This window comes from Mesoplodon bidens (assembly GCF_964165515.1).
Source record: "Mesoplodon bidens genome assembly, chromosome: 10".
NCBI classification, from domain to species: domain Eukaryota; kingdom Metazoa; phylum Chordata; class Mammalia; order Artiodactyla; family Ziphiidae; genus Mesoplodon; species Mesoplodon bidens.
Window position 1 is genome coordinate 77128769 of NC_138172.1, and position 24038 is coordinate 77152806.

Sequence of the window (24038 nt, forward strand, 5' to 3'; positions counted from 1 at the left end):
TATTTTCAATATGAGAGAAGAAATCAAAATGCCCATTTCACAAGCATGGCATCTTTTTCAGAACATAAAACCAAAGGGGAAAAGCAAAGAGAATGTATGTCATCAGGAGACAATTACCCATGACAATCAAACAATTGCTGCAGTCAGTGAGGACCAGCGCCCTAGAATACTACGCAAAATTTATTTATGCCTGAACTTTCTTTATGGACAACTGTTCAGGGGAAATGACTTGCTTCTTTTGCCTGACAAAGGAAATTTAGACAGCTGTTCTCCAACTCTGACTTCCAGAGAGCTGGGGATTGAAACTGCCATCTGTAGAATAGCTTTTGTTCAATTTGCAGACCACATCATGGTCTATGTAAGTGACGTCCCATCAAGGGGTTAATGTCCCACGATCAGGGTGTCCTGGGTACGATGTTTATCATATGTGCTTTCTTCATTTAATCATTGATCTAAAACCCCTCTCAGCATTAAGGATTGGCAAATTCTTATTGACACAGAGACTATGAAAACATGTCTACTGTGAAAAGGATGACTGGGGATCCCCTAATAGAAAAGACAAGAACAAACAGACAGTGGTTTTTCAAACCTTATCGCATTGAAAATGAATGTGCCCGTCCCTCGTCTAACTTATTCTAATTAAGAGTCAGGCACTCACCACATGCATTTCTAGCGCAGATCGTGAGCTGAAAACTATGAACCAAAGTCTTGTTCCCTTAAGCTAACAAGGCTCCAAGCAGCTTCAGCAACAGCAACAATGAAACAGAAGATTGCAGGTGCGTACCTTAACCTCCTGATTGGTAAAGACCTCCACATCCACCACGCAGGCAACCAGAGTGGAAACATCACAGTCCATGCTAGGGGCTGGCATTCCCCCTCCGGAATTGACAATAAAGAGCTAGGCAGCCTCTGAGTCGTGCGGGCTGGGAAGAGCCTTCCAGGTGGATGTTTCCGGGCCGGCCGGGCGCTGCCCTGCCCCGGGGATGGCCGAGCTGGGCACCTGAGCCCGCTCTGCTGCACGCACACAGCCCGCCGCGGCTCAGGCAGCAGGGCAGAGTAAGAGCGGCTGGCTCTCTGATGGCAATGACATCACCGCAAAGACTGACACAAGCTGGAGCTATTTTTTTCCCCCCAGCCTTTTATCTCTAGGCAGTGCAGTGGAGCAAATTGAACATGATTATGTGCTAAATCTGAACTCAGACTAAATCAATTCAGGCAGCGTTCGCTAGGAACTGAGTCATAGCTGTTGTTTCAGCCGAGTGCTTATGTTTGCAAAAAGCCAGGGTGGGGAGGGGGGAGAAGCTGACACCAGAGGCTCTCTTTGGGGTGGGGGTGGGAATTATTCTGCTGATGAGCCTCCTGAGGTTAAGGTGTGACCCTTTTCTGCCTCAGAAATGAGCAGGAAGTTGAGGCATTTTGCAAATTGCCTGGCTTCTGTTAACTGCCCTGTGCCGCTCAGAGCGGCCACACATGTTCTGGGCATCCTAATGCATCCCGGGCGGGCACGGGCTACATAGAAATCCATTCTTGGAGTGACTCAAGAGCTGGTCGTCAGTCATGTAGGCAGCCGGCTAAGAGGAGATAATTAGAGGTTTGTGAATTTCTGTTTGAAGCACATATGTGCAGACCAGGAACTCTAAAAGCTCGGGATTTCAGGCTGTCTGCAAGGTCATTCAAACCAAAAGCAGGCAGTGGAAAGGAGTTACAGCAAACATCTCATGCGGGGACAGATGGCAGAATCTAGCGGGCAAACGCACTGATGTGGGTCATTATCAGAGCCTTGGGGCTTGATTTCGCCTGAGACTTTGAACATGTCTGATGGCTTTTTCAGTCTCTTTTCCTAAATGTGAACCCCAGAAGGGCAGGGCTGTGGATAATTCATCTTTATATCTTGAGACTTTAGCCGAGTGTCTGGCATGAGAAGGCAATAATTGTTTAATGAATGAACAAACCAAACAGGGGCAGCCTTCTTTTACAGTAGAAGTGAGCAAAGGAAAAAAATCCGAATCGTTTTCATTTTATCGTTGGTTACAAAAATACCAGTAGAACTTACATTCTGGCAGGATCTATGCCCAGTAGGAATGCAGGTGCATCTTCAGTGGCTATCAGAGGTCATGATTTGTAACAGATTGGCACCTTTCTAACCCATGACTAGACAAGGTGGTCCAATTTTGCATGCAGATGAGAAAGGTGACATTTTCGACTGAAGGTAGAAGTTTTGTGGTTGATCCTCATTTGGGGCTACATGTGAGTCTAATGTTCCCCTTCAACAAGGCATTTCCAGGTTAAATGAAATCAGTCCACAAATAGAAATATTTAGACTGATGAAACTGTGTGTGTGTGTGTGTGTGTGTGTGTACAGCACTTACTGTGCTGTCCAGGGCACTGTGGGGAATATGAAATCATGTCTGCAGATAATTCAACTAACACTTACTGCTATGTACAAAGCTCTATACCAGCTGCTCTAAAGGATAAAATGATGAATAAGTAAAATTCACTATCCTCAAGGAGCTTAAAATCCAGGGGAGGAGATAAGACATGGAGACAAACACCTATAAAACAAGGCAATGGTGATGGTGGCAAAGGAGGAACAGATGGCCCTTGGTGGGAGCACTGGAGAAAGAGCAATGGATGCTGAAGGGAGCTGGGGCAGATGAGCCTCAAGGAGCAGGACATGACTTCTGCTCTGACCTTGAAACATGGGTAAGACTTTGTCAGACAGAGAAGGGGTGAAGAGAGCCCCCAAGGCAGGGGCCGCAGACTAGAAATATCCAGAGCAAAGAAAGAATAGGGTTTTTTTGGGGTCGGTGAGGCACATTTAAGGTTAAATTTGTCCAGAACCAGGGATAAACAAGGCAGAAAGAGCCAGGTGACACAAAGCCTCGAGGGGCCCTTTGTGTCTATCTGGTCAACCATGGAATGCCCAGCAAAGGTTTTTGGGAAAGTGAATGGGTCTATCTATATATAAATATAGCTGAAATGTAAAGTATACAAGAAGATGAATACAAATTTAAATATCACTAATGTCGGTTCAAGAGGCAAAACCAAAACAAGGCTATTTTTTCATATGCCATGGTATATCCCCAAATTTATTTTTTTAAGGGTCACAGCAGCAGTGTGCTGGTAAATATTTAACAATCAGCTCTGAAAAGAAAAGCCTGATGTGTAGCATTTGATGATGCCTTTGGTGTAAATATCTTCATCATGGCTGACTTTAAGCAACCAATATAAAGTCCCCGAATGCAAAGTTGGGAGTGACTGACCTGCTCACCCCAGCCATGCGAGCTGCCTCAGGGATAGAACGGTCTCATCCTCATGAAAAGGCTACCCTGTATTAATGACAGATCCTACGGTTCACAGAGTTTAAGGTTAACCATTGCTCCGTTCACTTAAAGCGCTCTGTGAATTACTGCACACTTTCTGTTTAGGAAATAGCTATTAGAGGGTATACATGAGTTATTTCAAGAGAAAGAGCTTTGCTCTGACACATCTTGGCAGGAGGACATTAGTCTATCCAGGAAGTAGAGCCTCACTCCAAACTGTAAAATAGGTAGTTTTTTCCTGGTGCATCTTCAGTTTCTCCTTGTTGATTTGTTTCTTCCCTGGAGATCCCTTCTCGTACTCTTGAGTCCACTAATTTTATGCTTTCCTTTTTAAAAATATCTTTTCAAGGACACAGCTTTGAATTCATTTCTATTAGCATGAAATGACTGATAACTTATAGTACTACCTGGCATAGAGGAATCTGTACGATGGGTAATACTATAGGGGCAAATCTTAAATTGAGTAAATAGCGTACTTAGGGTAAAATTATAGTCATCGAGAGCATGTAGTGATTTTGAAATAAAATTATTGGATTTTTAATATGTTGGTTCAACAAACTGGCTCTATTATACTATTCAGTTGCTTATACAAAACACTTTCCTATAGATTAGAGTCCCTAGGGGCCCTCCCTGTTAAAACTGTGCCCTATTTCTCTAGATAGAATGTACTTTTGATAGCTGGGGGATGACTGGCAGCCTGGGAGGTACCTGGGGTCTGTATATAAGCACCCGGGATATGCTTACAAGGTCCTATGAACCCTAGCTCTTGTCTGTTCTCCCTCCCACCTGAGCTCACCATTTCTCCCTTTCCTCTCCACATCCCAGATTCACTGGTCTTCTTGGGATTCCAAAAAAAAAAAAAAAAAAAAAATGCCAGGCTCCTTCTCATCTCAGGGCCTTCCCACTTGCTACTGCCTTTGTCAAAAAATATCCAGATTTCCACATGGCCAACTCCTTCTTACCATCCAGCTCTCAGCTCACATGTCGTATCCTTGGAGAAGTCTTCCCTGATCACCTAAATAAAATACGTGTACCCATGTGTGCACATGCACACACACATGGACTCAATCACTATCCGGCATCTTCTCTCTAATTTTATTCATAGCACTATCTGAAACTGTTCACTTATTTCTTGACTTGTTCTTTGTTGTATCCCCAACTAGAATGTAATCTCCACGAAACAGAGGTTTTTGCCTATTCTGTTCCCTGCTATATTCTCAGGGGCTAGAAAAGTACCTGTCACTTAGGAGGTACTCTAAGGAATATCTGAAGTATGAATGGATAAATAAATAAATGAATCTAAAAAGGCAAGTAGAAGGACTCAAACCCATAGAGATGCCTCCTGATCTGGAGTTTGAGAAAGGTCCTTGAAGGATACATGGGCATCTGAGTTCAGTAATCACCCCCACCACTGACAGCTGAACCCTGGCACAGCTCTGCTCAGAAGCACCCTTTCCAGGTGAAGTGGCCAGAAAAATCTTAGGATTCATTCAAACCATGGTTCTTCCAATGATTGACCACATTAAGGAAATGGATGCAGCACGATGCAGACCCTGAGACAAAGACCACTTCCCTACCCCTCAGGCCAGGTAGTTCTCCAAGAGGATTGACAGCTGAGCTGAGGCACTAACCCTCAGTGGGCAGGAAGAGATGGGGACCTTCCAATCCCAGAGGCAGCAGCCAAGTCCAGTTTGCTAATGAGTATAGATGTTCCCATTACAACTATGGGTCATCAAAGGCTTTCCTCCCTCTATGTGTCCTTCTGGATCATTTTTATTTTTTTAATGTTTACTGTTGAAAATCTCAGACATATTCAGAAGTCAAAAGAATACTGTAATGAGCTTTCATGTACCCACCACCCAAGTACAACAATAGCTTGGGATCAACCTTCCTTCCTCTCTGCCAGTGGGTCTCAGAGTGTGGTCCCCAGACCAACAGTATCAACACCACCGGAAAGGCAAATTCTTGGGCCACACCCAAGTCTGGGTAGGTAGGACCAGTATTTGTATTTTAACAAGCCCCCCCAACAAGTGATTCTGATGCAAGTTCAAGTCTGAGCACCAGTGTTCCATGTCCCCAACCACTCACACTCACTCCCGGTTATTTTGAAGCCGATGTCTGACATCATATCATTTCATCCGTAAATATTTCGGTGTCTATCTTGAAAAGACAACAGCTTGTCTTTTGAAATCATAATACCTATCATCACACACACTCAAAAGCAAGAATAGTTCCTCAGTATCATCAAATGTCCTGCCAGTGTTCACATTCCTCCAGCCGCGCTACCAATGTTCTCTTCCCTCCCCGCCCCCTCTCCATCCCCTCCCTGGTCCCATCCTTCCATCCTTCATTTAACATTTTGTTTACTTACACTGGGATCTAAACTACTATGTCTCTCATGTCTCTTTTAGTCTATAGAGTCCTCCTCCATGTCTTCTTTTTTCTTCCTTGCAGTTTGTTGTTGGTGATGATAAAACCATGTTATTTGTCCTTTAGAATTCTCCTCAGTCTGGATTTTCTTGATGAATTCCACATAGTGTCATTTAATTGGTTTCTCTCTTACCTGTAGGTCCTGTTCATTAGATCCAGAGGCTTGATAGATTTTGGGTTTGGCAAGACTCCTTCATGAATGGTGTTATATACTTCCATCGGGGGTATGTAATGCCTGGCCATCTCTTTTTGTGGTATTAGCAGCCCTTCATGCTCAATGCGTAGATTTACTCTTTCTTTATAAATTGCAAAATGATGGTATTCCCTCTTTATTTATTCATAGAGTACTTCCATTACAAGGAACTACCTCTCATCTACTATGGAGTTACCCTGAGCTACATTTTTGTAAGACAGGCAAAATACACACTTGATTCTTTTCCTTTATTAATTAGCTTTTTTTTTTTTTTTTTTGCATTACGTGGGCCTCTCACTGTTGTGGTCTCTCTCGTTGTGGAGCACAGGCTCTGGATGCGCAGGCTCAGTGGCCATGGCTCACGGGCCCAGCCGCTGTGCGGCATGTGGGATCCTCCCGGACCGGGGCACGAACCCGTGTCCCCTGCATCAGCAGGCGGACTCTCAACCACTGCGCCACCAGGGAAGCCCACTTTTTTTTTTTTTTAATGACTTGCTTCACATTATCCTTCAAAGAAGATCACTGAGGTTTTTTACTTTATTAAGTATCTTTATGAACTCGCGGACTAAACATATTTGATGGGTTTAAATCCACTGTTGTTTTATCTTTTTTTTTTGGAATTTTGGAATTTTGTTTATTTTTTTATACAGCAGGTTCTTATTAGTTATCCATTTTATACATATTAGTGTATATATGTCGATCCCGATCTCCCAATTCATCACTGTCATTTTATCTTATTGATGCTTAAATTGCTGGTGAGAATCTCATCAGGTTGGCTCCTGTGTCCTTTTGACACAATCTCAGTAGTCTTTGAGGGCTGCCTCACCTTCTGGCAGGACAAAATGTTCCAGACTCATCCTGTCCATTTCCTGCCCCAGATAAGGAATCAGTCATTTCTATCTCAGTTTCATTTAGTATTTCAACATATTTCAAGATAATAATCTATAGACTTAGAGATGTTCTTTGCACTTGTAAACTTTGCACAGCTATTGTTTACAAGACTTTTTAGTGGACTGAACTAGAAAATATATAAATGTATTTTTTAAACTTTTTTTAAATAATAAGGCCTTACTTTTACATTTTTATTTTTTTACTTTATTTTGTAATTGAAGTATAGTTGAATAAATGTGTTTTAAAGATAACATGCATCATGAGTTCAGACTGATAATTCCAAATCAAATCCAGAATTTTTCAGTCATACATCTGTATCCTCCTTCTTCCACACCAAATATCTTGGTTCTTACCAGTAACATAATTACTCATTTGCCTTATTTAATACTACAATACACAGCAGCTTCAGAATCACAATATTCAGTAGGAACAATTTAAGATTTTATCCCCCAGTTCTTTTTGTCCTAAGGGTATATCCCATAAGGATGGTAGAGATTCCTGTGCTTTAGCCATTTGGAATAGTTCCTCTCCTCCACCAACTGGAAATCAAGTTAGGTTCATTTGTTTCCTTCAAATTTGATTCCTAAGGATTGCTTTCTCAGTAAATTTAATTTTGTTTTATAAGTATAAAGCATATTACATGGTCCAAAACTCAAACTATAAATCTACAAAGAAATCTAGCTTCTCTCCCTGTCTCCTCTAGCAAATTCCCTCCCTCCCTCCCATACAGGTTACTGTTATTTCATCTTTATTGTTTATCTGTTCTCTCATTTAAAAAAATATAAATATATATGTGTATTATTTTCGCTCCCTTTCTTTGACAAATGATAGCATACTTTGCACATTTTTCTCTGTCTTGCTTTTATTACTAGAAAACATGATCCTAGAGATCATTACATAGTCATATGTAAAAGTATTCTCATTCCTTTTTACAGCTGTGTGGTATTCCACGATGTGCACTATGTGGATTTACCACGTTGGTGCAACTAAGCCCCTACTGATGAGTATCTGGGTTGTTTCCAATCTTTTGCTATTAAATAGTGCAGCAATGGATAGGCTTGGCTTATATCTACTCACATTTTTCTACTGTAACTTTGGGACAAATTCTAGAAGTGAAATTGCTGGGTTAAAAGGCAAATGTATGGCTAATATTGCTAGATTTAGACAAATTCTCCTCCATTGGGGTTGGACCATTTTGCTTCCCCACCAGCAATTTATGAGAAAGGGGGTTTCCCCACAGCATGTGTTGTAGAATGCCTTGGACGTTTGCCTATCTGGTGAGTGAGATGTGGTTATCTTGGTGCATTTCTCCTACTATGGGGACATCTAAGGACCTTTCTATATGTGAACTAGTATAGCATTGTCCCAGTCAATACCTCCCTGGCTTTCCTCCAACTAATTCAGATACTGTTTCTGACCTGAGCAAGCAAAAAGTCTAAATAACCACAGTTTGGGTTTTGGTTTGCATTCTTATTATGAGCCTGGTGGGGCATTTGTTCATCTGGTCAAGAGCTATTTGCATTTCTTCTTCTCTGATACCTCACTTAGGTCTGGTCATCACAAGCCAAACACATTCTCACCTCTAGCCCCCTGGCTTCCCTCGCCTGGAAGTCCATTTCCCCCATCTCAGCAGGGCTCACTCCTCCACAGCATTCAGGCCTCAGCTCAAAGGCCCTCACCTCAGAGAAGCCCACCCTGATTAGCCTATCTAAGTAGGACCCTTCTCACTACCTCCCTGCCTTGTTTTATTTTTCTTCAAAGCACTTACCACTAACTGATATCACATATTTATTTGTGTCGTTTCTGTTGATCTCTCCATTGGAATGCAAGCTCCATGAGGGCAGGGCCCCTCTACCTTGCTCACTGTGTTTTCCCCCAGTGCCTACAATGGGGGCTGCCACACAGTGACAGCTCAGGGAAATGTGTGGGTGACTGGATAATGGAATGAGTGGCATCCTTTAGCTGTGGAAGCCAGCTGAGAAGAGGGACTGCTGGGGGTCCCTTTAAAGGAACGTGAACCTGGCAAGGGAGAGTGAGGCAAATGAAGGGGCCTTGGGTCACAGGGCGATGGGAATGGTGCAGTGGGAGCCGGAGGGTCCATAAGAAGTGAGAGGGACACTGACAGGGGAGAAGGAGGGACACAAAAGGCCAGCTCCCCATCCTGCACAAGTCCCAGCTAAGTGGCAACTGTAATGCCCTCGGTCACACTCGGGGACCGTCCTCATTCCTCCACTGCCCGGTGGGCACCTCCAGAGGCCCCACGAATATCCTACAGCTCATCCCCAAGTATAGCACTCTGAAGAAGCTGTCTCCCTTTTTTTTTTTTTTTTGACGCGCAGGCCCAGCGGCCATGGCTCACGGGCCCAGCCGCTCCGCGGCATGTGGGATCTTCCCAGACCGGGGCACAAACCCGTGTCCCCTGCATCGGCAGGCGGACTCTCAACCACTGCGCCACCAGGGAAGCCCTCACTTCTTTTTTGCCTTACCCTCTTCCCCAGTTCTCAGGGTTTCATCCCAGCCTCGATCCACCTTTAGCAAGACCTATCCCCCTTCCCATCCTCCCCATCTGAATCGGCTTGCGGGGGGGATTACACTGGGCCGTGCTATGTATAAGAAGGCGACACACTTGAAAAGTTACAGGGATGAAAATTAATAGTGTGTTTGCTTAGCACCCCTGTCTCTCTGGGAACTGTTCTTCCTCCCCGCCCTGGGTTCATCTGAAGGAGGCCCTGACCGGTCCAAGCCAGTCAGAGTTCCCGCGAGGATTTCCCAGACCCAAAGTGGGTCAGGAGTGCCAGTCCCCTGTGGTGCCAGAAGCCTGGGACTGTGGCTGACCATGTTTTTTTTCACCATAAAGCCACCTTCAGACAGAAACTGAAATAAAAAGTGGAGGAAGGAAGTCCTAGAAGCATTGGAGTCCTCGTTTCCGGTTGCTCCTGAGGCCTGGGGGCACCTTGTCCTTCCATGGGTCTCCTCAGTCAACTCTTCCCTTGGTGATGTTACATATTCTAGTATTATCCCAACCAAGGCCTCCCTTTTTTCCCCAAGCTAATTCAGATATTGTTTCTGTCACTAACAACCAAAAAAGTCCACACACACAACCCTAGAGTAACAGGGGACACTAAAGTGGGAGTCATTCATCAGGGACCACAGATTCAGGTCTCCAAACTATCCCATGGAAATGCCTCCTGCCCCCAGTTAGACTTGAGGTGATGGAGTTGCCACCATCTAACCCTCCCACCTGAGGTAACAGCAGGAGTCCCAGGATGGATTTCTGCAAAGAAAACCTGCTCACAGAATCATCTTTCCATTTCCACCTGCTTCTCCCTCCTTCAGGTTTCAGAGCAATCTAACTAGTTTTGGGCCACCTGCTTTGAAAATCTGCATATTGCTCTGACACCTATATGCAGAACAGACCTATTGGTCTGTTCGAAATGTCGTATTTACTATGTTATCACTGTCTCAGTTGAAACTTGGAATTTATCATCCCATCACACTATCATTGACTTAGGGCAAAACTTGTGAAGTCACTCTGCAAAAATTCACAAGCATTGTGTTATTTAAACTTCACAATAGGCCCCATTTTGAAATGAGGAAGTCATTTGCCCAAGGTCAAATAGCTAGAAAGTGGTAGAGCCAGGTTGAATCTTGAAGGGCTTATCTCCAAAGTGTGAACATCTCACTTCAACGTTCTAGAAGTGAGAACATGAACACACCTGCACTTTTGCAAGGAGTCTAGTGCTGATGTGAAGACTGGATTGGAATGTAACAAAGGCAGAAGGGAAGAAAATTGACATCTCAAAGGAAATTTAAGAGAGTAGATACTTGGCTGTATTTGACTGGATTATCTAAGCCAGTGGCAATGAGGGACCAAATTCATCAATGAGACATTGTAGAAATATATGAAAGAACTCGGTGACTAGAAGGGGGGTAGGCGGTGGGAGAGTTAGTTGGGGGGGGGTCAGGAAAAGCAATGGAGGTGTTGCACAGTTAAGGTTTCAAAGTCTTATCTGTAAGAAGATGGTGCCAGTGACAAGGGTGGGTCTCTTAAAAAGATGAAAGATCCCATCTACCAGCAAAATCAAGAAAGCCTTCAATGAAAGAGGAGGGCATATGATGTGGACACTGAGTAGAACTAATATAGATCAAGGTCTTGTGAGCAAGGTTGGGGTTTGTTTAAAGACCAGCAAATGACTCATTTAGTTTGAATGGCAAGTCAGAGCAGGGCCATGGTGAGTTGTAAGATGGGAAGAGACGTTTGTAGCCACAAAGGTGAGGAATTTGAGTGCCAGGGTGAAGAGTGAGTATATTTCTTTCAGAAAGATATGGGATCTATCAAAAGTTTATGAAAAGATCTAGGTTGAATCAGAGTGAAGAGGGATTGGAAATTTTTGTTTCCAAACTTTAGCCAGAAGGTGATGAGGGGCTGGATCTTGGAGATGTAATAGTAATATAAGGAAAGAAATGGATATGAGGAACACCATGGAGATAAAATGTTCAAGATTTAACAACTAATTGGCTGTCAAGGTAATGGTCTGGGGCTGGAGAGTCAAGTGAGGAGGCATCGAGGTTGGAGGTACAAGAAAAAGGAGAAGAGGAGGCAGGGAGGGAAGGAGATTCTAAAATTCCAAGCCTGTGTAGACAGTGGTAACTTTACCTGAAATAACTTCACGATGCAGGTGACAAGAGTAAATTGTGATCAGATTTATACACCCACAACAGTGAGAAACACATCCACATTTGTTCATTTCAATAGTCAGCTAGTAACATTAATCTTTACATTAGCAGAAAAGGGTAAGGGTAAAAACTGAGATTACAACTTACAGTAATAGATACTAGTCTTTATTGGTATTGATTAAGAATGGATATTATTGCAAAACTGTTATGGTTCTGACTAATCAAAACTCTAGAAACAGATTCCCTTTCAGCCTAGCCCCACTCTCCCTCTCATGCTAAGACCATAGCATGGAACCAAATCTATGAGTAGTGGTCTTTCCATGCAACTATATCTACTCTCTTTTAAAAAGGCCTAGACTTTAGTTGAGGTGTAAATACATGAAAGTATTTGATGAATCTTACTCTTTATTTGAAATTAAAGAATTATGAAGAAAAAAACACCATAAAACCGTCTAAAAAAGCAAATGTAGCATATTTGGACCTGAACTTCTTCTAATCTTCCCACTAAGCCTGATACTCTTCCTGTGCTCCCTGTTTCAACTGTGACACCACCCTCCATCCAATAACTTACATGATAAGCTCAGTCATCTTTGATCCCTTCCATTGGCTTGACTAGTGCACAGCTTGACTAAGGTTCAGGGCTGGTTGACCCCAAGGCTCAACCCCGAGGTTGTCAAAGGGCCTTGTTTCTCTGACTCTGTCTTCTGAAGTTCAGTGTCATTCTAAAGCTGATTTCCAAAGTGGCTGCCAGTAGCAATCACAGCTTGTATTTCATTCTACAACTAGACCATTTAGGTCACCTGTTCACTTCTGAACACACTGCGGTTGGGGTAAGGAATGTGCTGATTGGCTTAGGTCAACTTGAACCTACTCCTCCAGCAAGGAATGGTGTTAAAAAGCTAAAGTATGTGGCTTGCCTGAGAAGGCAAGTCTCCTCCACTAAAATAATGCATATTACTTCCACATACATAATGCACATGAATCCTTTATAGCTCTTATCCCACTGTAGGGATAAATGTTTTATTGTGTCCTCAGCACTTAGCATGTTGCCGGGCATAAATCAAGTAATCAAGATAATGTCTGATCAGTGACTGGAAGAATGCATGAGTAAAAGACAAGACAAGCTGAGGTCATCCTCGCTTCTTTTCATGAATGGGCTATTTCTGAGCCTCTATTCCAGTAGCAGTTCCATCTGCTTTAGTTTTTGGTGCTTAGCATGAATTCTCCTACCCCACTGCCCTATTCCTCAAGCTTTGAGAGTCTTAGAGATGTATACTGAAGAATTAATAAGAAGCGTAGCCATGCAGCCTCAGATATACTAATGTGTATAAGGAGAGATGGCTGAAAGTTTACTGAAGCTTGTGCTCCTTCCATGGTGCAGAGCTGTTTCTGGAAAGTGGTTCCCCAATCAGGGCTACAGTACCCAGTCTGAGTTCTGTCCATTGGAGTGGGGTCAGAACAAATGCCACGTTCCCTGGCCCATAAGAACCTCCAGCAGCCCTCATTTCTTTTCTTCAACCTGATCTTTGGAGCTAAGTATTGACAATGACAGAGTCTTTATCAGCCTAGGTCTCTGAATGACTGCATGAACCACAGTCTTATTTCCTTCCTCCTCTTCCCCATCACACTGCCAATGGGGTTTTACACGAGTGGGAAACAAACCTCTCTTCCAGTAAGCCCCTGAGATTTTAGGGCATATCAGGTACAGAAGGCAGCATTACCTTAATTAATACAGCATGAGTGTACATGTCTGAGTTGAAGTACGTATGCTGTGAATGCAAAATCCAATTTTATACAGAATCAAAAACCAAATGGGGACAGGACCAGAAGTAAGAGGATTTAATCCTTAAATGTGGAAAATCTTTCATTTTAAACTGAATTTGAATGTCTTAAATTAGCAAATGAGCAGGTAATCATATTGTTATTTGACATATCATGGTTAGTCTGTGTCAAGACAGAGACCAGGGAGTAAATGGAGCTTGAGAAAAGAGCTGAACAGCAAAAAAGATCAAATGAATAAGATCAGAAAAGATTTTCTGGTAAAATTCATAATTTTTAAAAATAGCTGAATTAGTAATACATGCTGGTTATGATTGGTGAGATTTCAAATAAATAAATAAATCATCAGGATTATATGTAAGAAATATAAATTAGAGGGCTTCCCTGGTGGTGCAGTGGTTAAGAATCCACCTGCCAATGCAGGGGACATGGGTTCAAGCCCTGGTCCAGGAAAATCCCACATGCCACAGAGCAACTAAGCCCGTTTGCCACAACTACTAAGCCTGCGCTCTACAGCCTGCGAACCACAACTACTGAGCCCACGTGCCACAACTACTGAAGCCCGCTTACCCTAGAGCCTGTGCTCCGCAACAAGAGGAGCCACCGCAATGAGAAGCCCAAGCACTGCAATAAAGAGTAGCCCCCGCTCACCGCAATGAGAAGCCCGTGAGCAGCCACGAAGACCCAACACAGCCAAAACTAAAATGAATAAATAAATAAATTTAAAAAAAGAAACATGTTTAAATAAAAAGAGAAACATAAATTAGAAATAATTAGAAGTACATTATGATTATGTCAATGGATCTTGTCAAGCTGCAGACTACTAATGTGCTGTACTTGAAGAAGATTCCATCTGCCTAAAAACGGCAGGTAAGGACACCAAATGACTTGCTCTGTATTCCTAACATTTCTAAGGCCAGCCTGAGAAGGAAGACATCTAAAAAAGTAAATCTTCCTTCATAACCCCTATCTTCTTTTATTTCCTCTCCCTTTTCAAGGAGGGGTTTTGGTAAATCAAAAATCTAGGATGGAGGAAGGTATAGAGAGAGATAAGAAGCCAGGTGGAGGGCTTCCCTGGTGGTGCAGTGGTTGAGAGTCCACCTGCCGATGCAGGGGACACGGGTTCGTGCCCCGGTCTGGGAAGATCCCACGTGCCATGGAGTGGCTGGGCCCGTGAGCCATGGCGGCCGAGCCTGCGTGTCTGGAGCCTGTGCTCCGCAACGGGAGAGGCCACAACAGTGAGAGCCCTGCGTACCACAAAAAAAAAAAAAAAAGAAGCCAGGTGGAAATGCACAAAACGGCAGTTTCTGGTATAACATGGCAGGCTGATTATACGCATTCATACCACCTAGATTGGGGTTTGGGTTGTGTGTGTCTGTTGGGCAAGGCCATACCTTTGGAAATTTCCAAAGCGTTGAGAAATCAAACTCTTTCTTTGATGGAGATATGTTCGTTTGAGTGTTTTCATAGAGCTGGAGAGTCAGGAGTAGAGAAAGTAAGAAGCTGGCTATGGAGGACTGTCTCTAGGCTCAAGGCAAGAGCCTCTGTTGGTGAACGCATAACTTGAAACAATCTTTCTGGAATGAAGGCGCCTTTAAAGAAATAAATGGAGCACACAGAAATTTCCAATGCCAGTTAAATGTAAAAGTTGCAGGAAACCATCGTGCTACTCTCTCAAAAAGGATAAGCCACATGAACTACACAATCACAGATTTTTAAAACCCCCTAAGAGAGCTGATGAAAAAGAATCCTAAGGGAACTAAATTCCATACAGCGATAAGCTCTTCTCATGAGAGAAGAGATACATGTCTGCTTTCCTCTTTTGTGTAATAGTGAGAGAAAGAAGAATTCACTAGGGACAGGTGTAAAGAGGAACCAGATGAATTCCTAACAAACTTTTATGCTTTTATGTGGGCTGGAATAATGCATTAGAATTCCGAAGAGCCCCAGACAAAGAGCCAGTCTGTAAAGGCACTGCTTTATCCAGACCAAAACTAAAATAAAGAAAAAGAGATCTGTGGGATAATATATTTTAACAGATGCATAATTGGAGTCCCAAGAGTAGAAGAGAGGATGATGCAGAATAAACATGTAAATAGATAATGGCCAATTTTTTCTCCAAATTGATTAAAATATCAATACATAAATTCAACAAGTTCATTAAACCCCAAGATGACCAGAGCTAGACATATCATAGGTAAACTCCTAAAACTCAAAATTAAAGAGAAGGTATTGAAAGCAGGAAGAGGAAAAAGACATATTACAACAATAGGAATTAAGACTCTTCTGTGAAACAGTAGTGCATGATACAATGGAACAACATATTTAAAGTGAAGAAGGAAAAACAATAAATTGTCAACCTAGATTTCTATATCCAGCAAAAATGGCTTTCAAATATGAAGGCAAATCCTTATCAGTTGCTCGTGAGAAAGTAAAATAGTGCAGGCCCTTTGGAAAACAATTTGATAGTTTCTTAAGAAGTTAAACATACAATTAAAATACGACCCAGAAATTCCACTACTTGGTATCTACCCAGGAAAAATGAAGACCTATGTTGACACAAAGACTTGTATAAAAATGTTCATAGTAGCTTTATTATAATAGCCCCCAACTGAAAACAATACAAATGTCCATTAACTGGTGAGTGGATAATTGAAATGTATATTCATACATTAAAACACTATTCATCAATCAAAAGGAATGAACTACTGACATATTGTAAAATGGATAAACCTCATGAGCATTACGCTAAATGAAAAGAAGCAAAAGATCATATAATGTATGATTCCATTTATATGAAACATCCAAAGAAGTAGATTGACGTTTGCCTGCAGGTGTAGGTGAAAAAGAGGGTTGCCTGCAAATGGACATGAAGGACTTTTCTGGGGGATGGAAATATGTTAAACTTGATTGTGGGGATGGTTGTACAACTCTGTTGGTTTACTAATAATCATTGAATTGTATGCTGAAAATGGATAAACTTTATGGTACATAATTTATGCCTCAGTAAGGTTGTTAAACAACACTAAGACAAAATAAAAACCATATTCAACAGAAAAAGTACATGAGAATCCATTTACTGCATATCTGAAACACTAGAAATGCTAAAAAATATTCTTTCTACTGAAGGGAAATAACCCCCAGTGGAAACTCAGAATGGCAGAAATGAACCAAGAACACCAGAAAGGATAAATTCATAGGTAAATATACAAGACATTCTTATTATATTTATTTAAAAATTATTTGAAAGAGTATTAATTATTTAAAGTAAAATAACAATAATGGATTGTAGGGTTTACAGCATAGGTAGAAGTTAAGTAGGTGACAATAAGAGCACAAAGATAGGGTAGATGAGAAAGGAATCAGATTGTCGTGATGTTCTTACTTTGTGAAGTAATAGAGTATTGGTTGAAGGTAGACTGTCATATGTTAAAGATGCATATTGTAGTCTCTAGGCTAAAGCAACCATTAAAAATAACACAAAGAGGACTAGCTAAAAAGTCCACAGAAGGGAATCAAATGGAATACTAAGAAAATAATGGATTTACCCAAGAGAGAGCAGAAAAAGAGTAACTAAGGAACATAATCCAGATGGAACAAATAGAAAACAAATGCCAAGATGGTAGCCTTAAACCCAACCATATTGATAATTACTTCAAATGTAAATGGATTGTAAACTCTTTAATTAAAAGGCAGAAATTATCAGACTAGATAAAAAGCAAGAAAACAATACTCTTTCTCTTTTTTATATATCACATTTTAAATCTGAAGAGGCAGACTTCTTAAAAGTAAAAGATTAGAAAAATATAGACCATGCAAAGAGTAAGCATAAGAAACTCGGTGCATCTATATTAATATCACACAGAGTAGGCTTTAAGACATAGAGAATTACCAGAGATAAGATTATACATATATAATTTTAAAATCAATACAACAGTCTTAGATGTGAATGCATTTAATACCAAAATTCAAAATGCATGAAGCAGAATTTGACAGAACAAAAGGGAAAAATGCAGATCTACAGTCACAGCTGGATACTTTTAACATCTCCCACTCAGAAACTGATAAGGAAAATTAAAAAATCAGTAACAATAAAGAACATTGGAACAACTATACAAACCAGTTTGACCTAACTGACATTTATAGAACACTGTACCCAGCAGCTGCAGAATACATTCTTTTCAGATGAACATAGAACATTCACCATGACAAAACCATGTACTAGACTGTAAAACAAATCTCAGTAAATTCAAAAGGATCAAATTCATATAGATCAGAGGTTCTCAAAACCTCCAGGCCCATGGGGTCCCTGAGACCCTTTTAGGAGGTCCATAAAGTCAAAGTTATTTTCCAAATATTGGGACTTTATTTGCCTTTTTCATTCTCATTCTCTCATGAGTGTACAGTGGAATTTTCCATAGGCTGAATGATTTCTGATATCACAACAGATTGAATGAGGAAGCAAATGTGAAAATCCAGTTGTTTTCAGACATTAAATAGGTTTGCAAAAGTATAAACCAATCTTGGTCTGTTCACTACTTTTGTTTGCTTTGGAAAATACAGTTGTTTTTCATTAAAAAATGTTGTTTACATTAAAATACTATTTTTAAGAATGTATATATATTTATAACTGAATCACCTTGCCATACAGCAGAAATTAATACAACAATGTAAATCAATTATACTTCAATAAAATAAATTTTTTAAAATATTATTTTTAAATGATTTAAGAAATTAAAAGAAACTTCTCAGTTTTAATTTCTAATATGGTAAATATAAGTGGATGTAACCCACATAAACAAAAGCTCTTTGGGTCTTCAATAAACTAACAGTGTAAAGGTGGTGAGATCAAAAATTCTGATAACCACTGATAAAGAATGTTCTTTGACTGCAATGAAATTAAATTAGAGATCAATAAAAATAAGACACCTAGAAACTCCCAACTATTTAGAAATAAAACAACACTCTTCCAAATAATCTGAATAATCCTTCGGTCAAACAGTAACGCAAAGGAAAATTTTAAAAATATTTAAGCCAAATAATAATGAAACAATATATCAACATTTGTGGGATATAGACAGAGCAGTGAAGAGAGGGAAATATAAAGGGTTAAATGCCAATGTCAAAAAGATGAGTAAGATTAATAAAATAAGCATCAATTTTAAACAAAATCTTTCAGAAAATAGAGAAGGAAGAAATAATTGCCAAGTCGCTTTATAAGGGCAACATGGTCCTAACGCCAAAATTTGTTAAAGATATTAATAAATATGCATAATTTTTACTGGTAATATGTCTAGAAATCTCTTCAAAGAAATCATCAGAAGTATGGATAAATATTTATGTGCAAGAGTTATAATAGTGAAAAACATATGTCCAACCATTAGGGACTAGTTAAATGAATTATGATAAATCTATAGGATGAGATATTATGTAACTATTAAAAGTATGTTCTCAAAGGAATTAATGCCATGGGAAAGACATTAGTAAAAAAAATGTAGTCTGATCTCATTATTACATGTAACATGCATACATGTAAAAAGCCTGAAAAGAAATGCACCGAAATATTAGCAGCGCCTAACTCTGGATTGGAGGGACCGCCAATAATTTTTGTTTTCCTTTTTTCGTTTGCTGTATTTTCCAAATCATCTGCAATGTAAACATGTCACTTTAATAATAGAATAGAATGATAATATGATAAAATAATACTTAATAGAATAATAATTTAATAATAGAAAAAATCTAATCTGTTGTACAAAGAAAAATTTGGATAACACAACACTATAATTCACAGAATGATAATTCTCTAAAGAACCTTTGAAATGAATCAGTCCTATGCCTGCATTTTACAGATGGGGAAATTGAGTTCCCTTCCTGGGTGGATGCATATACTGTACATCAGGTCATGCATCAAGTTAGTGATAGAATCAAATCTAGAATCTTCATCTCCCTCCTCCCAATACCACACCTTTCACTTTGGGTCACAATGTGAGCAAAATGACATTGTTATTAGCTGTACGAAAATTCTTCAGATTTAATCACTGTTCTCCAGACTGTAACCCCAAGAAATGAATCTGATTTACACCTTAAGTTCAAATGTAAAGTATCTAAACTTATGCTTAAAAGCACACTATTAACAATCTCAACAAAAATGTAAGGGCTAAGTAACTTCTGCGTATTTTATAAGGAGATGGGTTTTTCTGGCTATCTAAATTTTAATAATATTTTCCGTATTGTCAAAAATATACAAATTCACTAAAATCTCAAATTAAGACAATCATTAACATTAGAATTATCAACTGCATAAAAAGGCTTAATAGTCTATTAAAAATTCTGGCCCCCCAAAATGAAAACCAGTCAGGTTTCAGTCAGTGGAAGGTTCAGCTTAAAGATCATTCTCACGTCCAAAATTTGGGTTGTCTCATTAAGAAATATCTGTTTAATAGAAACGTTTCCAAAGAACAACAGGCCTATTTCTTTCTTGGCATGTTAATAAGCCTGTGTGAGAATAAATAAGCAAGACACTTTATTGTTCCAAATCTGGAGAAGACAGCTTGGCTACAAGGAAGACCTGAGCAGAATACTACATTGTGATTTAAATCAAAGCATCCATCACTTTCAACCATAATGGCTAGATTTCCAGTGACAGCACATCTAGAAACACAACTGAAATAATGTTTGTGTCACTTTATGTGCTGAGGAAATTAAACAGCCATTTTGTGGTCGATCTAAGGTGACTGAACACAGATTCAGCAGGCAATGAGAGAGTGCTTTTTAATTCTGCAAATATTTAATAAAAGGAGCAAGAGAAAATCCATGTTCAATGCCAGGATTAGTATGCCGGATCACATCCTCCATGATTTGATTGGATAAAAGAGGCTAATGGATCCGTCCTTTGTCTTTAAGTAGACAGATGTTGAAACAAGAACCCTGGATGACAGCAAGCTTTTCCTCTGTCAGGACAATGGGCTCTGGGACCCCCTTCTACTCCAAGCCTGTTTTGAGGGGCTTCCCTGCCTCCCCGTCCACTTTGGAGCCCCACACCCTGCCCTGCACACGTCCATAAGCTTCCTCCTGTCCTACCTGACCTTCCCCACATAAACCCTCCTATCATTCTCTCACTATCTGCTGGAAAGCTCATTGGACTGGGAATCAGAGTTCAGGTTCAGGCTCTGGTTTTGTCCCCACCTGCGAGGGTGGACTAAGGCAAGTCATTTACTATTGCTGGGCTTTAATTTCCTCAACTGTTAGATGAGCAGACTGGATTAGATCAGGCAGAAACGGCAACTTGAAGGGCTGCATTAAGAAACATTCTGAGGCTTTTGCCAGATATTCCAGGAAAGAACACTTAATTAATTAACACTGTTTGCCAGTAACATAGTGGGGTGTGGTGACAATCAACCCTCCAAGTCTGAAATGCAAATATGAAATGATACCTCAGTAAGACATTCTCCCCAAATTATTTTCACTGTTCTTTCTCCCTTACTACAGAGACCTGAGGACTCTCTATCCCATACTGTTTACCCACTATTAGGTATATTGACACTGCATTTGCATGACAAAGGCAAATATGATGAATCCTACTTCACAATAGGAAAATTCAGTTAGAAAGTGAGCTCTTTCCCCCAAACAATACAGCAAATCCAGAACAAACAGTAAAAATGAGGGCCATGGACTCAACAGTAAACATCTTAGGCATTACAGTTACCCATTTCATAGCTTTTATTGTGCATGTACTATGTGCAAAGTACTAGGAGAGTCACTCCCAAGAGGAGAGAAAGACAGAATAAGGATTCCTGGTCCCAAGGAATTTTAAATCTAGTAGGCAAGAATGATATTCACGGATAACACAAGTAAATAAACAAATGTCCATCTTAGAGGACAGCACTGTTCACTCCGGAGTGAGTCCTCCTCAACCCTCCCTCCTTCTCTCTCATTCACATCCAACCCACGTGCAGGTCCTGCTAACTGAGCCTTTGGAGTCTCTCTCAAGTCTGTCCCTCTTGCCTCTTCCGCTTGTATCACCCTGATTCTAACCGCTATCTTCTCTCATCTGGATGAAGTCCAGAGCTTCCTGACTCTTCTCCTGGCTTCCCCGCTGGTCCTGAGACGATCTATTCCCACCCAGAAGCCAGAATGATCCACCTTTTGGAAAGCCAATTAGTTCTTGCCATTCCCTGCTCTCAACTCCCAATGACACTCTATCACACTTGAGAATGAGATCCAAAATCTTCATCATAGGTTATAAGAACCTATCGCATCTGGTCCTGGCTCCACGTGACCTGGTTTTCCATTGCTCTCCTTCATCTTTTTTTTTTTTTTTTTTGCTCTCCTCCATCTTTATTGCGTTTGAGCCCTTAAGCTGTTCTTGTTGTCACTTTAACCCACCAAACATAATACTGCCCCAGGGCCTTTGCTTGGGATGCTCTTCTCCTAGAACCTCACACGACTTCCTCCCACTTTACTCAGGCCTCTCTTCAAATGTCAGGGTGGCCTTTCCTTACCATCTTATCTAAAATAGTACCTCCCATTCCCTAATACATGCCCCTGCTTACCACCGACTACGTCATATACTTATTTTTTTTACTTTTTTATTGGTTTCTCCATTAGAATGCAAGATCTGTGAGGGCAGGAACACCAATGGTCACATTCACTGCTGTATCCCCAGCATCACAATGGTGTGTGGCAGGCACATAGCAGCTCCTCAATAAATATTTGTTGAGTGAATGATGAAAGCGGGATAAAGTTAGCAACTGGAGAAAAACCTGCTATTGAACAACACTAAGGAATACTGACTATAATGTGTGTCCCCACTTCTAGAGCAATGATTGATGTTAAAAGATTTTTCTTGGTTTGTGAGCAAGTAAGCAGGCTGGACAGAGGTGTTTGGAGAGTAGTTGAGATGCAGGAGTTTGTTTCATGATAAGGGCAGGTCCTCCTGGGTCTGGGGCACACAAACCCAACAGCTCCAGAGTAGGAGGAGAACAAGTGATCCCAGAGATACAGTGTTTGAGGACAGCCATTTGGTATAAATAACATTATTTCTGGGCATTTGGGTCTATCTTCCAAGAATAGGAATGGTAAAACTCATCTAATTCTTCACTTGCTGAGGCTAGCTAAAGGCTGAACAAAACCACCAAAAAAGGATATACCAGAGTCACTACTGCTTTAGGAATTCAGTTGAACAGCTCTCGTTTCTGGAATTAGAAATTACTGAAATCAGCAGACACTGTAGGTGTCAATGACAACAGGGAAGATTTCGCTTCCCTCGGGGTAAAATACTACACAGGAGTTTTCATGTAGCAGGCAATATTCTGGCCCTTTGCGTAGCTGGTTAACAGCAGAGCTGGGAGTCAAACCTAAGAAGTTTGGCCCTGGAGTCCATCCACGTAACCACGGGCCAGGCTGCCTCTCATGAGAGTGCTAACTCACCCTTGGGCAGGTTGTCCTCCCTGTGCCTTGGTGCCCTGTGGACAGCAACAGTATTGTCTCTTAGAGTTGTCATGGGGCTCCAATGAGTTAACATACAAACATCTTACCTAGTATCATTGTATCTGTACCATCGGTTCTTAGTGGTGAAATTACTGGATCAGATACAGATGTTCAAGAACTTTCCCAAAGTCACCTAGCTGGTCAGTGGGGTCAGGATTTTAACCCAGCTATGTTTGGCCCCAAAGTTCTTGTTGGCACACACTTGCTAGCTATCATCAGCTGTTTCCAGTGCTAGAATCCTTCTGGAACATGACAATTCTCAGTCAAAGCTTTCCCTTTCAGGCATTCTCTTGATGATATCTGAGCTTTAATTCTGCGTGTAGAATCTGCTAATGATCTAGCTTTCTAGTCAAAACGTCTCAAGCCTGGAGCATGTCTTGTTATGGCGGAGGGCTGAAACCCATCAGGGAGGCTAGGGTGGCCTTTGATTTTGATTCTAATCTGAGATTCCTGAGCAGGGATTTGAAGGAAGCCATGCTCCTGAAAATCTCTCGTGTACCAATGCTCCACACGCCAAGAGGCTTTATCTCCTAGCTGCAGCTCTCACAAGACACACAGGTGAGAAATTTAATAGCTCCTGTAAGTAAACAGCACACACTGCCAAGCTGGTGAAATAGGCCAGCTCAGGGGCAGGAAAATCAGTGATTCAGCGGGACCCAGGTAATAACTACCTTGGCGATGATGGATGAACAACACAAAACGCATCTGCATGCAGTCTTAGATGGTCCGGGGAACTGATGGTGCAGATTGGTTTTGTTTATTTTGATAATTAGAGCGGGGCAGGTGGGAAGCCAGGAAGTTGAGACAGGTGACACGTTTCTGTGGCAACCAGCCCTCCAATCTCCCCTTCCTGTGTCCTCAGGAACTCAGTGTACTTGGAGTGTTTTTTGTTCTTTATCTCCTCCCCCCCAACCCCCATCTAATGCTGCCTTCTAGAAAGGGTCAGATGCTTCCTGTTACACTGTGAATTCATGGTTCTTAGCCTTAAAATAGTGCAACCCATCTCAGATGACAGGGTCCCTCCAAGCATAAGCCATGGATGTCAAGGTGAACATTAGGGTGTACCATTAAGGCATTCCACAGTGGGGGAAGGGAATTCTGGAGTACGCCCCTACTGGGATCTCTGAAACCACAGTAACTGCCCAATCACTCTCTCTGCTCATAGGAAGGGCTTGAAGTGGTGCACATCTAAAATCCTGATGTCTTGATTCAGCTGACCTACGATAATCAGTATGTTCCAAACAATTTACCCGGTT

At 41.1% G+C, this 24038-nt stretch overlaps 1 protein-coding gene across 2 annotated transcripts in view; it reads right to left on the reverse strand.

The window, feature by feature from the left end:
- Positions 1–24038, reverse strand: part of RCAN2 (regulator of calcineurin 2) — a 258384-nt gene that overhangs the window by 91994 nt on the left and 142352 nt on the right. The window contains exon 1 of one of the 2 annotated variants that reach the window (XM_081247754.1): positions 785–1064. The exons of the other annotated variant lie outside the window; for it this stretch is intronic. Coding sequence (XP_081103880.1) covers positions 785–871 — 87 coding nt within the window. The 5' untranslated portion in view covers positions 872–1064. Of the gene's footprint in view, positions 1–784; positions 1065–24038 lie in introns of those variants that run through there. 2 annotated transcript variants of the gene reach the window in all.